Below are 15,618 nucleotides of genomic sequence, written 5' to 3'. Positions count from 1 at the left end.
CCGCTGCTGGTAATTCACGTTGACGCTGGCTGGCCCGCACCAGACCACGCTACGAAAGTACACCCGGACAATGATCTGGAGACGTACTTCGTACTTCATACTAATTCCAGGGCCTGCACTGCTAGAGCACTCTGGACCTACCCTCGTACTCATACACTCCAATTACTCACCTCAAGATCAATTGTAATGTTTTGCAATTCTTGGTCGAGTGTACACTATGTACTTCGTACAGGCACAGAATGAATCAATGTACGAGGTACACGACACGACAAAGTTGATGGGCGTTTCTTTTGTCCATCTCACTCCCCCCACACCCAAGGACAAGACACACACCTCCCCCTCTTCCCAGTAGTGTCTACACCTCCTCCACCCGCACATCCACAACTCCCACACCCCTCATCTCTTCCCTCCTTCTAAACTAGTAATTGAACAGGATTGAAGTATTAGTACTGAGGTACGCAATTATAGCAGCATCCACTAATACCTCATGTCAACGCCCTCTCAAGTCTGCCTCTGCGCTAATCCTCCACCGTAGCCTACCCGGGAAGGGTACTAGTACTTCTTGTCGGAATCCCACCTCCACCATCGTCCTCCCGACCTCTTCTCACTTATCCTTCCCTTTCACCACTGCTACGGAGCCAGGTCAATCGCGTGACCGCAGAGAAGAAACCCCGTCTTTTCAATATCTGCCATCGTCATCGCTTCCAAGAGCTTGTTAGCCGGATCGCAGATTTCATGTCTAACTCTCCTGCCACGATCGACCCTTCCGGCAAGTGACGGTCGTCTGCGAACGACCCTTGCTTTGCCTCTCCCGCTTGTCATACGTCCGCCATGTCCAACGATCCGGCCGCGAGGAGGATACTTCCTCAGAGTTCGCAAATGGGATCTTTCAACTTTGTTCCGCAGCCAGCGCCACAAACCCAGAAGAGTGCGCATTATCCATCTCTCTTTTTCTTTCCTTGATTGCGGTCTCGCGCTCTCATTTTTTGCGCCTTCCGCGGCTGAGCAAGATTGGCTGACTGGACCCCACTAGACTATGTTTTCGTCGATGAGCACAACCGCCACAAGCGGTTGAAAGGTATGCCCGACCAAGAGTCCGCCCAAGCTATGTCGTTCTTTCTTCAGTTGTAATGCTAATATGTGAATCCGAAGTTATGAGGGCATGCGAGGGTTGCCGAAGACGCAAGATCAAATGCGACGCCGCTACTACGAATACATGGCCGTGCTCGGCGTGCGTCCGACTAAAGCTACAATGCGTGCGCCCAAACGGCTTCGACGGCTCGACGACCGAAACCACGACGTCTATCAGTTCATATACGACTGTGAGCGGCGGCGCGACTGCTTCCTCGACTCCAACCTCCACATCCACCTATGATCCTTCCAACCGTACCCTTACAGAGGCCTCCACTCCCACCGCCCAGGGTGGCTACCCCCAACAGTCCGTGATGAATGCCACGCCGAAGACGGGCGGTTCCATCTACCAGCAACCTGCTTTCGCCGAAAGCCAGACGAATCTCTTCCATGCGGTGCAATACCCGGATGCGCCGCCGCAGCCTCAATCCAATGTGCACTATACGACCGTCGCTCCTCCCGTAAACATAGTCGACGAAAATTACGCATCACATAATGTCTTCCCTAATCCCCCCGTGCAAGCTGGCCAGGTCCAAGGCCAGGGCAGCTCCCCCGGCTCATATTCCCAGGACAGCTATTCTCAACCGGATCTCGCTGATTTGTTAGGCTCGCTCAAAGTTAACGAAGCTGGCACAGGTAAGTCCTTATCCTCTAGGGGTTCCGCTGGACGTTGACCATCTCTCTGCTCTTTTTAACCTCGAATATGGCCTAACTTACCACTTAAAGCACCGTATCTAAGAAATAAAGCTTCATTCCGCCGCGAAGAGGAGCCTGTTATCGAGGAGGTGGATGATTTCACGGCTGTGTTACCTCCCATGACGTCTGGAAAAATTCGGATTCCCCCTGCATTGATGCCGGATGATGCGACGGCACATCAATATCTAGATCTTTACTTCACGAACGTCCATCCCTTCCTCCCAGTGCTTAGCAAGGCTATTTTCTACCGGCAGTGGAATACAAATAGGCAGGGTATTTCGCCTTTAATCCTGGAAGCCATCTTCGCCATCGGTGGGAGGTTGGCAGACGAGCCAGCTCAAGGACAGCAATGGCTGGCTCTAGCAGCCGGTAGGCACTTCTCGTGTTTTACTATCTATACTGTTGTTGCTCAAACTAACTGGAAAACAGCACACGCCGACGCGTTCATGGATGTGCCGAGGCTTAGCACCCTGCAGGCCCTTCTTATAATACTCAAGGCAAAGGAAGGCGCGCCAAAGAAGGGCTACTACTACCGGTCGTGGATGTCTATCGTCCAATGTGTCCAAATGGGCAAAGACCTTGGCCTGGATGAACATTACGCGGATCACCTAGCTGGCAAGGATTGTGACTCTACGGAACTGGAATGTCGGATGAAGACACGTCTCTGGCAAACAGTTTTCACTCTCGAAGTGATGATTGGGTCCCCCCAAGGTAAGCGCCCCCGAAAGAAGCTCCGCCGCAGCTGGAACCATCCCCCAAACGCGAAATCCCCTATATACTGACACGCTAGTCTCCCACAGGACGAACCGACCTGACTGTGGATGTTGACGAGGTGGACTTCCGTCTACCCCAGCCCGTCCCCGGAGATGACGACGACGAGTTCCTCGTGAGCCGCAATTTCACCTACCTTGCAAGGCTTGTACGAAACATCAGCCGCATGAACTCGGTTTACGCGCGCATCAAGAAGAAGAAGGATTGGGGTATTGATCCCGAGCTTGTGCAACTCAATCCTTCTCTCACCTCGTGGCTCACCGAGCTGCCGGCCGATCTCTCCATCACCTTCCCTCCCGACAACTCACCTGCATGGGTTCCATCTCCTTTTGTCGGAAATCTCCTCTCGTATCACTATTTGACGTTTATTCTTCTCCACCGGCCGCAGCTCGCCTTCTGCGATCCGAACGACTTAAACGGGAAGTGGAAGCAACATATGATGATTTGCTACTCATCCGCCAAAGCAATTTGTAGGCTGCAGGAGGGCATCCTGCATTCCTTTGGCCTCAACGGGCTGCAGAACATGCTACGTGGCTTTAGTTTCCCCGTGTACTGCGCATTGTCCTGCGTCGTCCTCCACCTGGTAAGGAGCCCGAGGTGTCGATCGATAGCTGCACCATCATTTTCCTTCATTCTTTCGTCTTAGTTGACACTTGGCTAACCCCATTGTGTCTAAAATTAGGTTGCGATGACGTCCCCTGATCCGGACTTAAACACCGACTCGAGGGACTACTTCCAAAGGCAAATGCGACTTGTTGAACAGGTGATGGCGGCCTGGCCAATGCCGGAGCTTCAAAGGCAGATTAACGCCGTCCGTGAGGCTTTCTCGATGGATACTAGGAAGCCTTTCGTCCTGAAACCCTCATTCCCGTATGGAAGTCCGACCTCAAGCGCCGCCACGCCTCCCAGATCCAGTCCTGCCTACCGACCTCTGGTCGACCCCACTGGCCATATCAGCAATCAAGGAAGCCCCAGGAACCTCCATGCGTCCCATATATCTTACTCCACTCAGGCTATTACACCCCCTATATCCGCTGGTCCGGCTGATGTGAAGAATTCACCGCCGATGATGGTATTTTCAGGACAAGAGAACCACACAGCTGGGATGGGCCACCAGATGTCAATACCGGAGCAGCCGAGTTGGAACCCTTCGCGCATCTTTGAGTATGTCGCCCTGGACGCCTTTATTCTCCATGAAGCCGTACCGGCAACCCTATCGAAAAGTATCACGCTAACAAAACTCTAGAAATTGGAATACATCATTCGGGAACCCGCAGGTGCAGCACCCAAGCCCTAGCTCGGGTGCCGTAAATCCAGCGTCAATGAAGTCGTCGTCATCGAGTCCGCCAGATATGTCGAGCTACTCAAATCTGCCTGCGAATGACGCAATCACGTCCGGTTCTCAGGCAATGCCGTCTCAGCAGTTTACCACGCCAATACCCACATTCATCACGCCAGCTATGTGGCAAGAGTCCGTGGCCAGTGTGTATGAAGTAGGTCTCAAGCGCGCTTGGGACTACGATGGCGGACCATCGATGAAGCGGCACTAATGAGCAGCGCGATGCTCACGTCCGGATTGCAACTGCGCTACGTACACATACACATACACATACACTCTCCCTTCCAATCGGCGTTGGATGGTTCCGCCGGGGATTTCTTATATACGCTTCCATTCCTTTCTTAGCGTCGTGCTTCTACAGGAATACCCAAACCCGCAAGAGGACGAGGTATGAGCGAGGTTTATGTCGAGCGTTCTTGTCTAGTGTTTCTTGCGCTGGCTTTTTTGCTTTTCTTTTTTTTTTTTTTCTATTTTTTTTTTTCCTTCTTCTTCTTTTCATATATCTTGTGTTCGCCTTTTCCCTTTCTACGCATGATTCATTTCTTCTCATCCACGCCCGGAGTACAATCTCGATTCCGTCCCGGCATTTTACGACGGGGCTCTTGGTTATGATTATGTATATAGATACGAAAAAGGTCTCAAAACTTGGGAGCAACGGGGGAATTGCATTGGACTTTTTGCGGGCGAGATGCGTACACGAAAACGACCAAAGAAATCGAAGGGGGAAAATAAACGGAGAACTGAGGAGGCATTAACGAAACAACCAAGTGGAGGGGATGATTCGGATGAGGACGTCTTTTTTTCTGGATTTTCGTTCGTCTTCATCTCGGTCTCGCGTCTGACTCGTGCCCCCTACCTCCCAGTCTTTTGGATGGGAGGCAGGCGCGGGCGCTGGGGCACAGGCGTTTTGGGGAAATGACCTGTACAATACTACACCTACAATGTCGGAGGTTTATGTTCTCATGAATTGCTGAATTTCGGGGGTTGGGGCTGGAGCTGGAGCTTGAGCTTCACAATGTGATGCCATTCCCTTTCATTCTTGTTCTTTTGTTCAGTCCTCGGGCACAAGGAGGCAAGGTGAGAAGAGAGGAGGTTAGGAGGGGAAGTTGACAAGATTTGAGAGCTTGGGATTGGGTTGCGACGTCTTCATCAGTGTATTGACTTCGAGACTTTTTGCAGCTCAGTGTGTAATATCAGAATCTGGTTCGTCGAAACTATCAATCTCGAATTCTCGCAGGTTTCACTGCTTCTAGGTGTTTCTTACGGAAAATACGTGCGCTGCAAATGTACTGCGACCATCATTGGGACAAGACCAGGTTGATGTCAACGTAAATATCTACGAAGTAGTGACAAACTGCGGTCCGCGGATCTCCACAATCCGGAGCTCGGGTTCGGAGCGGCTATTTGAGGGATTGGATTTGTACCAATGTACTTCGTACCTGTGTAGTTTCAACGACAACTGAATCGCCGATGTGCCAGAAACGGCAAGTTCAACTGTGGCGTGGCCAATGATCATAAAATTGTGCGCCACCTGCAAAGGCAATGGCTGCTTTTCATTATCAATCAGCGGCGATGTTCGGCTTTTTCGTTTTTTTATTACCCGAGATTTATACAGGCCGAGTTCGCACCTCCGCTCAATCCACCCCAGTCAAATCAGTCAATGACGCTTTCGAAAAGCGTCGTTGAAATTCTTAGCTCTCAAACTCGCAAAACTGACCTGACTCAACCCAGGAGTGGCCACCCTCACTGGCATCGAGGACCCTTATCGCAGGCGCAAATCCTATTCTAATTCCCCGACAATAACTCACTTTACCCTTCTACATAATAATCCTTCTTTTTTACTTCGACTTCTCGTCCATTGATTCCGTCGGGGTTTTATTCTAGGATCCATCCGCCAACTCGCGCCACGAACCGGGAACTCACTCTTTTTTTTCCGCTTTTTTTTTCTCCCTCACTCTCTCTCCTTCCCCTCCGTTCGTGATCGCCATCGACTCCCTCACGACGACGTCATCCCAGGACACTCTCGTCAGAGGATGCGAGAGCTGTCGTTGACATGACCTCCATTCTCAGAGCCACGGCCGCCGGACAAAACCACGATAGATTTTGGATCGACGCCGCAGAGGTCGCCACCGAGATGGCTTCGGCAACCATTGAGGAGGCTATTCGCGATGCGAACGATGATAACGACGATATCACAGCGCCACAGAAGATGATGTCTGCTATATCTGGTAGCCTCCTAACGTCGCTTCTAGGTGAGTCTTTTCTTTTTCTCTACCCTCCCGGTTTGGGTTTCCCGTCAATGGTGTTCTAGACTCGATTCATAGACATCGGATGATCCTTTTTTTTCGAATTCTTCTTTTGGATTTTTTTTTTCTTTTTCTTTCTTGGCTAACAAGATCTACAGTCACACCCCTCGATGTCGTACGCGTAAGATTGCAATCGCAAGTCGCCACCATACCTCCTAAGATCGACTTCTCCAAACTCGCCCTCACGACTGATTCTCTACTACCCAATGTCCGCGTTGCCGATCTCGGTGTGACGTCCTGTTGTCGGGAGGTCTTCTTCTCCAACAATTATGCCGAATCCTGCATCATGGCGCCACGTCCCCCCTCTGCCACGACGATGACAGCTACCGCGAGTGCGACTGCGACTGCGACGATGCCGAATATCGAATGCGCCGTGGAAGAGGCGCAGAGGAGGACGATAAGCTCAACGCTGGATGGATTCAAGAAAATTGCGCAGAACGAGGGTATCTCGAGGTTGTGGAAGGGTCTTTCGCCCACGCTCGTCATGGCCATACCGGCAAACATGATTTACCTTACCGGCTACGACTGGCTACGCTTCAATTCGAAGAGCCCGATTGCGCGAACCGTGCCGGACGACTATGTTCCCCTCGTGGCTGGTTCAACCGCAAGGATCCTAGCCGCCACCTCGGTCAGCCCCATCGAACTGTTCAAGACTCGTCTGCAGGCGACATCGGGAGAGGCCGGTACCAGCCATGTCCTCGAGACATTCCGCGGGATCCAGGACATGGTTTCCGCGCAAGGTTATCGATCACTCTGGAGGGGGTTGACTCTCACTTTGTGGCGCGATGTGCCATTTTCCGGCGTTTACTGGTACGGATACGAGGCTATCCGGGGCAAGCTTTCGGACATGAGAGATGAGAAACGGGGACGTACGCTGGAGAGGATCGGACCCCGGAGTCACGCGCGGAGGCGCTCCCAAAGCCACGAGAACCACCGCGAGACGTTTGCGGACAGCTTCATTGCCGGCGCCTCTTCGGGAGCGATGGCCTCGACGCTGACGATGCCCTTCGACGTCGGAAAGACCCGGACGCAAGTGATGCGCGACGGCAAGGCTGCGGCAGATGCTGCGAAGTCGGAGGTGCCCGAGGCCCGGTCGATGGTACGGCTGCTCTGGCACATTTTCAAGAACGAGGGCGTGGCGGGATTGTGGAAGGGGTGGATACCGAGGACGCTCAAGGTTGCACCGGCTTGTGCCATTATGATTAGCAGCTACGAGGTGTCGAAACGGGTGTTCAGGGGTGTGAATGAAAGGTCGGGATCGGATAGAGCTGGCAAGCTCTAGGAGGTCGTAATGCGGTTTAACGGCAAGGGGGAGGGAAGCAAGGTTGTCCTCGGCTGATGGACGATCCACCCCCCCTTTCTTTGTACTTTTTTTGTTTCCGCGCCTGCTTTCTTGTTGTTTTCTTACGGATACATCTCCTATGATAGCATTGCCAGGCGTTACAGGGAGCTTAGAAAAAGGTCACAGTGTTTCTTGATTTTTACATACAACCGACCGGACCGGGTCTAGAGGCCGGCAGATAGGTAGACTGTCTATTATAGGGAAAAAGAAAACAACTCTCCTTGCAATCATTGGGTTTACTTTTGCAACGTTTGTCTGATCAATTGATGCTCAAGCGGTTTTCGGCAGGCTGTAGCCGAATGCTCGGGATCGGAAAATTGAACAGAATTTTCCCAACGAAGGCTCAAACCTGCAGCTTGCAGCGAGTGGCGTTTCCTCTTGGGAAACCCAGTCCAATTCCAGGGAACCTGGTCAGTCATTACATTGTACATCGTGCGCACATTGACTCGCCTTCATGATGTCTGGCAAACCTGCATGCGAGAACTAATTTCAGGCAGCCGAACGATTCCTATCATCGAAGCATTACGGATCGGGGCTCCAGAATGAGATTGTGATGGCCTATGATCGACTCGGTTTTTCCCGGTCAGGGACTCCAAATGTCCAAGTACCAGAAGTGAATGTCAAATGTGAGCATGTCACTGTGGCGTGCTGTGTCCCTGGTGATGAAGCAAGGGAGCGAATCCTTTCGCAGCCAGGCAGCCTTGGCCAGACCGTGACAAGAGCACTGTGTGCAGTTCTCCACCAGAGCTTCGACGCGTAAAGTGACTTTCTACACGCGTTTTCCAGCTGAAAAAGACGCGGGTCGCCCCTGGAGAAGGGAAAAAAAAAAGTTACGAATCCATTGGGATTTCAAGCCAAATTGTCTTATCAGTGGCAGCCCCTGCCTAGAAACTAAAACCAAGCCCCAGCTTGATCCCCAAATCCCACAGTGAACCTGGTGAAGTCTCACCCTGTAACCCGGAGTCCGAAGTATTCAATGCTGTAATTGATCGTTGTCAATTTCTCTGGAAGAAGTATTGAACCAACGTCGATTCTGCTCTCCAGGGATTCGCGTGTCCTGGTCATTTTCGCCCCTGTTGTCTTTCACGAAGTACAATTAACCTTGACTTCCCCCATTGTGAATCGCGAGCGTGGCGACTTCCTTCTCTCTCTTTAGTCTTTGAATTTCATCGATTTTCCTTCTTGAGTAATCCCAATTGCCTACATTCGGGCTCATTTGCTTCAACCCCGATTTCGCATCTTAGAATATTCCGGGACTTTGCGGCTCGTTCCAAGTCTTGACTAGTGTTCTCCACATCTCGGGGCGGCTGCCAACTCCACGCCTGCGTCCCAAATTCACGATAGTACATACGCACACACGCACACACACGCACACACACACAAGTTTTCACCCTCTCAACACCGCCATCCTGGTTCCCTACACTCTCTTCCGAGTCCCCTTAGCGCCGCTTCTGCCTACTTTCACCCGCCGACCCGTCCTCATCCTTCCTTTCCCATCCTTCAAGCCCTCCTGCGGCCACCCCCTCTTCTACTCCTCCTCCTCCTCCTCCGTCCCCACAAAACCGCCGACAATGTCCACCCTCAAACGCAAAGCCGGCACCACAAACGGCTCTTCCTCCGGCCCCGACGCAAAGAAACCCAAGTCAGACGGAAGCATCATGTCCTTCTTCGGCGGAGGATCGAGCGGGTCCAGCAGCACCTTTGACAAGAAGAAGTGGGCCGCGAAGCTGACGGCCGAGCAGAAGGAGCTGCTCAAGCTCGAGATTGACACGCTTCATGAGAGCTGGTTTGCCGTTCTCAAGGATGAGATCCTGAGCAAGGAGTTCTTGGAGCTCAAGAGGTTCTTGGCGAGGGAGGAGAAGGCTGGGAAGAAGATCTTTCCGCCTCCTGAGGATGTCTACTCTTGGTACGTTTTCCACTTTTTTCTCCCCTTCCAAGATGTAAGAAGTCCGATTCTAACATGTTCTGCTTCTCCCCCAACAGGTCTCGGTACACCCCCTTCAACTCCGTCAAGGTAGTCATCCTCGGCCAAGACCCCTACCACAACCACAACCAAGCCCATGGCCTCGCCTTCTCCGTGCGACCTCCCATGCCCGCACCCCCATCCCTCAAGAACATGTACATAGCCCTCAAGAACGACTACCCCAACTTCAAGGAACCCCCTCGCAAGGGCGGCCTCCTAAAGCCATGGGCAGACCGCGGCGTGCTCCTCCTCAACACGTGCCTGACGGTGCGTGCCCATGAGGCCAACAGTCACTCGAACCGCGGCTGGGAGCGGTTCACGCAGCGCGTCATCGACGTCGTGGCCCAGAAGAAGACGCGCGGCGTCGTCTTCATGGCGTGGGGCACGCCCGCGGGCAAGAGGGTCATGAAGGTGGACGGATCGAGGCATCTCGTGCTCAAGGCGGTGCATCCGAGTCCGTTGAGCGCGGCTAGGGGGTTTTTCACGTGCGGGCATTTCAAGAGGGCGAATGAGTGGTTGAAGACGAAGCATGGAGCTGGGAGTGAGATTGATTGGAGCTTGGGGCCGAGGGAGGAGAAGGTTATTGTGGAGGTTGAGGTGAAGAAGGTGGAGAATAAGGAGGGGGATATTGTTGCTGCCGAGACGGCGGTGACCGTTACGAAGGTGGATGGGGAGAAGACGGAGAAGAGCAAGGAAGATGAGGAAGAAGAAAAGGAGGAGGAAGAAAATGAGCAAAAGACAGACGAAGAAGAGGAAGAGAAGAAGGATGACGGCAAAGATGAGTAATGTCCCAGGCATTGATGGTGGACAGTTGTAAGTTAACTTGGGGTATGGGGTACGAGTGGCGAGGCTACTGGTATCTATTTGCATATTTGCGTCGAACTGTCGGGATATTGTCTTGGCCCAGGTTCCTTGCCTGGAAATCCCAATGTTTAGGATTGGGTCCGCTCGAGGAGCGGTTGTCTTTTGTTTGTCTTAAAGAGGGCTTGTTTTTACTCCGATAACCTGTGTATCTGGTTGGAGGAGGTCAATGGTACTGTGAATAAGAAGGGCGTCACTGGCACAATGGTCATTTGGATTCTATTGATAACACTCAACTGTTCTCTGAGGAGTGAAGATGCAGGAAAGGATTGGCGGTGTCGAGGCAACAGGCCATGGGTGTGGTCCGCTGGCGATTGCCACCCATGATGTTCTCGCTGAGTGGTTAGGGGCTTTCGGTAACATACAAGTGTGTCAGTGACTGGAAGAGAGTTTATGTTTTAAAGTTTCCCTGGATCTAATGTCCGTTCTCCCAAAGGCTTCGAAGAGAGAGTTGGTTGGACTGTTATTCTTGGCAAAGAGCTGGGCTCATTTCCCGTGGAGGTATGTCCCTTTCCCTGAAGCGATATCTATGGCATACATAGAGCATGGAAGGCTTGTAAAGAGTGAGAGTTGAGAATATCATAATACTTCTTGAGGAGGTGGCATCAAAAATAACTACGGCGGGCCGGAATTAGTGTTGTTGAGAGCAACTGTGAGCGGTTTGATATCCTGCTGAGGAGGAAGTCTAGTGAGTGCTTATATAGTTTGGCGCGGACGTGCCTTAGAGGCCGTCGATGTCTCTTCTATGAACCAAGTCCACACATCAATTTGACTTCCTGTCCAACAACACTTACAAATGCCATTCTCTATAAGCCCTCTGGACTCGATGGAATGCAGAGGTTCCTTGTACTTGGCGTCCTATCCACAAAGTACAACCGTCATACTCCATCCTTACCCTGGAGTGCCTATTGTGAAAGGAGTGAAAGGTGGAATATCAACCTATCGTTAGTTGGCATTTATGTAAGTCTTTCCCACAGGCCGTATATCCCCATCGTAGCGTCGTCTGCGACTCGAAACCGCGTTTCGGTCTACCGGCCGGCTATGGAGCACTGAAACAACAAAGCCGTTACGAGGACAGCGGGCCGCTTCAGACCTAGTTTAAACGTCCGAATTATCCATCCTACAGGAAGATTCATTAAGACACCCTCCCAGAAAAGGACCATTCCGTCTTCATCGTTGCCGGTATTATCCACGCTACCCACCGAGCAACACCGATCGATCGGATGTAGGTGACCTGTAAGATCGAGATGCACGTTTTTAATAAAGGATACTGTACATGTCTCCAAGAGGCACTTTGAAATCTTCCTGTTCTCTCCATAGTTTGAAGGAAGATTCGTAATCTCGCTCCCACGGATAAGCTCCACTGGGTTAAGTGATCTCCGCCCGCAATGCACGAGAGAACCGCAACCGGTGATCCGCTCAATGCCGCGCCATTATCGAGAAGGCCAAGATGGGCACCAGCTATTATTTCCCGAGGCAGCTAGGACTCATAAGACCTTGGGCGTGGGCAGCGTGTACAGCTGCCGTCATCATGATGTGTTTTCGCATGAACTTTTTGAATTGGCAAGGTGGAATTGGGCGTTTCTACGGGGCGGGTCTGTATGTTGGCAAGCTTGAGTGTTGGCTACCTGTTCCTAGCCCATGGCGTGTAATTGAAGTGGATGTAAAGAACCTGTTAGCTGAGCACCTGCCTTCTTGAGGCTACAGCTCAAGAAAATATTTCAAGAGCAGGATACAATACGAGCATTTCACTCCTGGACGAACCCACTGTGGTTTGGAAACCACTGCCCGTTGTGGTATTCCGATGGGAAGGGCCCAAGCCGGAGGAGGATCTAAGCGTGGATCCGCGAAGGATTTGAACAGCCTCAATGAACTGCGATTCTTTTTCATACGAAGTACTCGTGATGTCGAGTTTCTTCCGAATAGCCGTTGGAATTTTTTACTTTTATTTATTTATTTTTCCCCCCTCCCAAAAAAAAAAAAAAAAAAAAAAAAAAAAAAAAAAATTCTTTTCTTGTATAATTCTGACGTCAAACAAGAATTTTAGTCAGTGCCCAATATTCTCAAGCTCGGATTGCCCATGCACAGGAATGGCCGGCATGCTGCTGATCGCAATGCAAGTCACCTCCGAGGTCCAATGCTCTCCTCCTTCAGACTCGTAGTCGCAGATTGGTTAAAGGGAAAAACTTCCCCAAGGGACAAGCTCTGTTGCTTCCGTAGAATCCGCAGAGTAAATGATGCCACATCGGAACTCGCGACGAGTGCGTATGGTGAAGCTGGTTGGGCACAATGCCATCCTCGCAACGTCGCCTTCTTTCACACAAGCAGCGCGTTTGATGATTCTGTGTGTAGTTTGCTGTGGGCCAATAGAGGTGGTTTACCACGGCCATGATGGCAAGCAAAAAAAAATGTCGCGCAGGACCCCGGTGGAGAATGGGAGGCTAGGACTGGCTAGATTTCGTTGGCGGCGATGAGTTGGCAGAGTCTTAGCTGGATGGACAACTCATCATCCACATTCGCCACGATGAGGGGGCAGCGTAGGCGTAGGGTGGGTGGACTCCATCTGGCCGCGTCAGTGACGGGCAGAATGGTATTATTCGCTTGTGCCGAACATGGATGAGACGAGTAGGCAAGTTGAAAGGGAACTTTGAGAAAATCCTTCCATGGCATCGGCTCAACTAGGTTGAAAAGTACATGAGACGGAAACGGAAACGCAAACGCAAACGCAAAGACGAAGAGACCGACTGACACATCTAATCACCGTATTCGGAGAGGAACTGAACTGAACTGGGTGTGCCTCGTTCTTGATACCGCAATTTGATATCAGGAGAGGGAACGATTGGCAACAGGAATATTATTGATGCTGTCAACTTTCGGGCGGCACAACAGAAGGCCAACCAGCCAAGCTAAGTTCAAGTTCCTTCTGTGCCACCGGCCGGCCCATCCCTCCCCCACGGCGGCGTTCCTTTTTAGCGTTTTGCCACTGCCTTCAATTTGGTGTCCGGGGAGTGGAGCCCATCTCGGACAGGCACGGAGCCTTGAACGCCGCAGGGTGCAGAGTCCAGTGCTGGACTACCATCTCGCCTTCGATGGAATTCAAGTTTCGGCTTTAGAATTACTGTTATGGCAGAAGAAACAGGGCTTGCCGCTTTTTTTTTTTTTTTTTTTTTTTTTTTTTTTTGATAGCGGGAAGTCACCCACCCTACGACATTGAAGCACTCAGTGTAACTAGGTAAACTCATAAAGAGAGACAATCTATGAATCTCACATGCGGCCGCCAATACATGATAAAGACCAGTCATGGTCTATATATAAAATAAAATCAGCCGCCGCCCTCCCAAAGATCCAGCTTATCCAACTTCCCTTCCCTAGCGCACAACCATTCTTTCAATGCCGGGGAACCCTGGATGGTATTCGCACTCCACAAACTTGCCATTTCCGCGTCTTGTAGTCCCCGCATTCCTATATGCCGGGCCACAATCATGTTCGAGCGATCCCCGTCCTGATAGATGGCCCTCAACGTCCGGGGAGCCTCCCCGGGTTGATACGGCGTCGACTGGTTCGGGTAGAGCGGGACGTGCTGGTACGGTCGTTCGAACGGAATGGGGAGCTCCGGTCTACTGTCGCTTTGGGGATAGTTGCCAAAAGGCTGGGGTACGGCGAGCCGGGATCGGGGGCAGGCGTCGGCGGCGCGGATATAGGAATGGCCGTTTATATGGTTACCTCCGAACACGTACTGCAATAGTTTATGTTAGAATCTAGAGAGAAAAAAAGGAAGGGAGGAATACGTACATGGGAGGAGGGGGTGGGGGGTGTGGTGATGATTTGGGCAGGGGGGGTGGTGGGGACGGATTGGGGGGCACCAGGGGCGGTGGGGACAGGTGCGAATCCGGAGCTAGGCTGTTAACTTTTGTCAGTTAAAGGGCACGGAATTCAGTTTGGAGGTGAAGACTGGCAGGTGGATGGGTGCCGGTGGAGTTGTAATCGATGTTGAGCCACCCGGGGGGCAGCTGGAAGTGCTGATCGGGCTGATCGGGCTGATCGGGCTGTTAACTTTTGTCAGTCAAAAGGGCACGGAACTCTGGTTGGACGCGAAGGCTGACAGGTGGATGGATGCCAGTGTAGTTGTAATCGGTGCCGGGCCCACTGACGGGGCACCCGGTGGGCTGGTCGGGCTGGTCGTTTTGGCGGAAAGGGTTCATGATGGTGTAAGTGGTATGGAAATCAAGGGAACCTATTATCAAAAGAGGCTTTTTTGATTTTCTTTTTCTCGAGGCTTGGTGTCGAAGGGTTGTCTGAACAAGTAAAACGATCTATAGCAAGTGAACATCTTCTCTATTTTATGTCTTATGGTGGTCTTTTAGTTTCTGGGTAAGATCAAATGCTCAAGGGCGCCTTACGCGGGACCTGGTCAACCACCGCAAACATTTACACGGCGTGAGAGTCTAGACTTGAGCTGCGGGCAGGCTGAGGCAATGGGAATGATTAGGAGCCAATGAATCGCGAGAATAGTACTACTCATGACTTTCCGGAACCGCTGGTTGCCTCGCCTCAAGCTGGTCGAAGCCCATATCTGGACGCCAGTTCCACATGGCAGTGTCGTAGGTGTTGGTCGCTATTCACCTGTGAGCCAAGTGCTGGCTCTCACGGGTGGCAAGATATACAAAAGAGTCATGCTCAGCAACGCCCAGCTGGGAAAGTGGAAATATACGCTTCGCAAGCTACCCGGGGCAGGCTGCCAGGAGACTGCATGCGATGCTCGTGAGATCTGTAGAATGGATAGTAATTTCCATCTTGCAAGTCGCAATAGGACGGCCGATGGGCGGTCCTTGATTCCATCCATGGACTCAACGTCTAGTCGGATGAACAGGAGGGATCAATTCATATTAATGTTCGCCGCGGAGATACTCCTAACCAGCGTCGTGAACCCGAGCCGGTAAGACATCGTGCCGGTTAATGCCAGAATGCACGCAGACTACGAGGACCGGATCAGTGGTACCTATGATAAGCCTTTACCCACACTGACGGCGTCGCTGGTGATTTATCTTCTGCCTCGGAGGGTGAGAGGTGCTCTCTCAGTTAACTTCGATGCAGTTCTGCGCTAACTGCCACGAACAACTTCACCATCTTCGCGGGTTGGGTTGGCGGGTACAGAGTCCTTCATGATGTCATGAAAAAACTAGGTACACAAGCATATGCGACCTGGTTG

General features: G+C 51.7%; 4 protein-coding genes across 4 annotated transcripts; 3 read left to right on the top strand and 1 right to left on the bottom strand.

The window, feature by feature from the left end:
* Nucleotides 1–831: 831 nt before the first annotated feature.
* On the top strand, nt 832–4,148 carry SAPIO_CDS5525 (uncharacterized protein; the record flags this gene model as incomplete). The annotated part of the gene is made up of 8 exons (XM_016787836.1): nt 832–928; nt 1,034–1,078; nt 1,153–1,767; nt 1,858–2,196; nt 2,257–2,538; nt 2,628–3,181; nt 3,281–3,762; nt 3,845–4,148. 8 exons carry the CDS (start codon nt 832–834, stop codon nt 4,146–4,148), a joined length of 2,718 nt encoding a protein of 905 aa, XP_016642151.1.
* A 1,842-nt stretch (nt 4,149–5,990) lies between these two features.
* On the top strand, nt 5,991–7,525 carry SAPIO_CDS5524 (putative Mitochondrial carrier protein; the record flags this gene model as incomplete). The annotated part of the gene is made up of 2 exons (XM_016787835.1): nt 5,991–6,189; nt 6,342–7,525. 2 exons carry the CDS (start codon nt 5,991–5,993, stop codon nt 7,523–7,525), a joined length of 1,383 nt encoding a protein of 460 aa, XP_016642150.1.
* Nucleotides 7,526–9,156: 1,631 nt separating this feature from the next.
* On the top strand, nt 9,157–10,334 carry SAPIO_CDS5523 (Uracil-DNA glycosylase; the record flags this gene model as incomplete). The annotated part of the gene is made up of 2 exons (XM_016787834.1): nt 9,157–9,491; nt 9,569–10,334. The coding sequence occupies 2 exons, from the start codon at nt 9,157–9,159 to the stop codon at nt 10,332–10,334; spliced, it is 1,101 nt and encodes a 366-aa protein (XP_016642149.1).
* A 3,397-nt stretch (nt 10,335–13,731) lies between these two features.
* On the bottom strand, nt 13,732–14,611 carry SAPIO_CDS5522 (uncharacterized protein; the record flags this gene model as incomplete). The annotated part of the gene is made up of 3 exons (XM_016787833.1): nt 13,732–14,145; nt 14,202–14,309; nt 14,501–14,611. The coding sequence occupies 3 exons, from the start codon at nt 14,609–14,611 to the stop codon at nt 13,732–13,734; spliced, it is 633 nt and encodes a 210-aa protein (XP_016642148.1).
* Between the last annotated feature and the right edge of the window lie 1,007 nt (nt 14,612–15,618).

Source organism: Scedosporium apiospermum, assembly GCF_000732125.1.
Source record: "Scedosporium apiospermum strain IHEM 14462 chromosome Unknown SEQ_SAPIO_0099, whole genome shotgun sequence".
Taxonomy (NCBI): domain Eukaryota; kingdom Fungi; phylum Ascomycota; class Sordariomycetes; order Microascales; family Microascaceae; genus Scedosporium; species Scedosporium apiospermum.
Note: the sequence above shows the minus strand (reverse complement) of the source record. Positions and strands in the feature narration are given on the sequence as shown.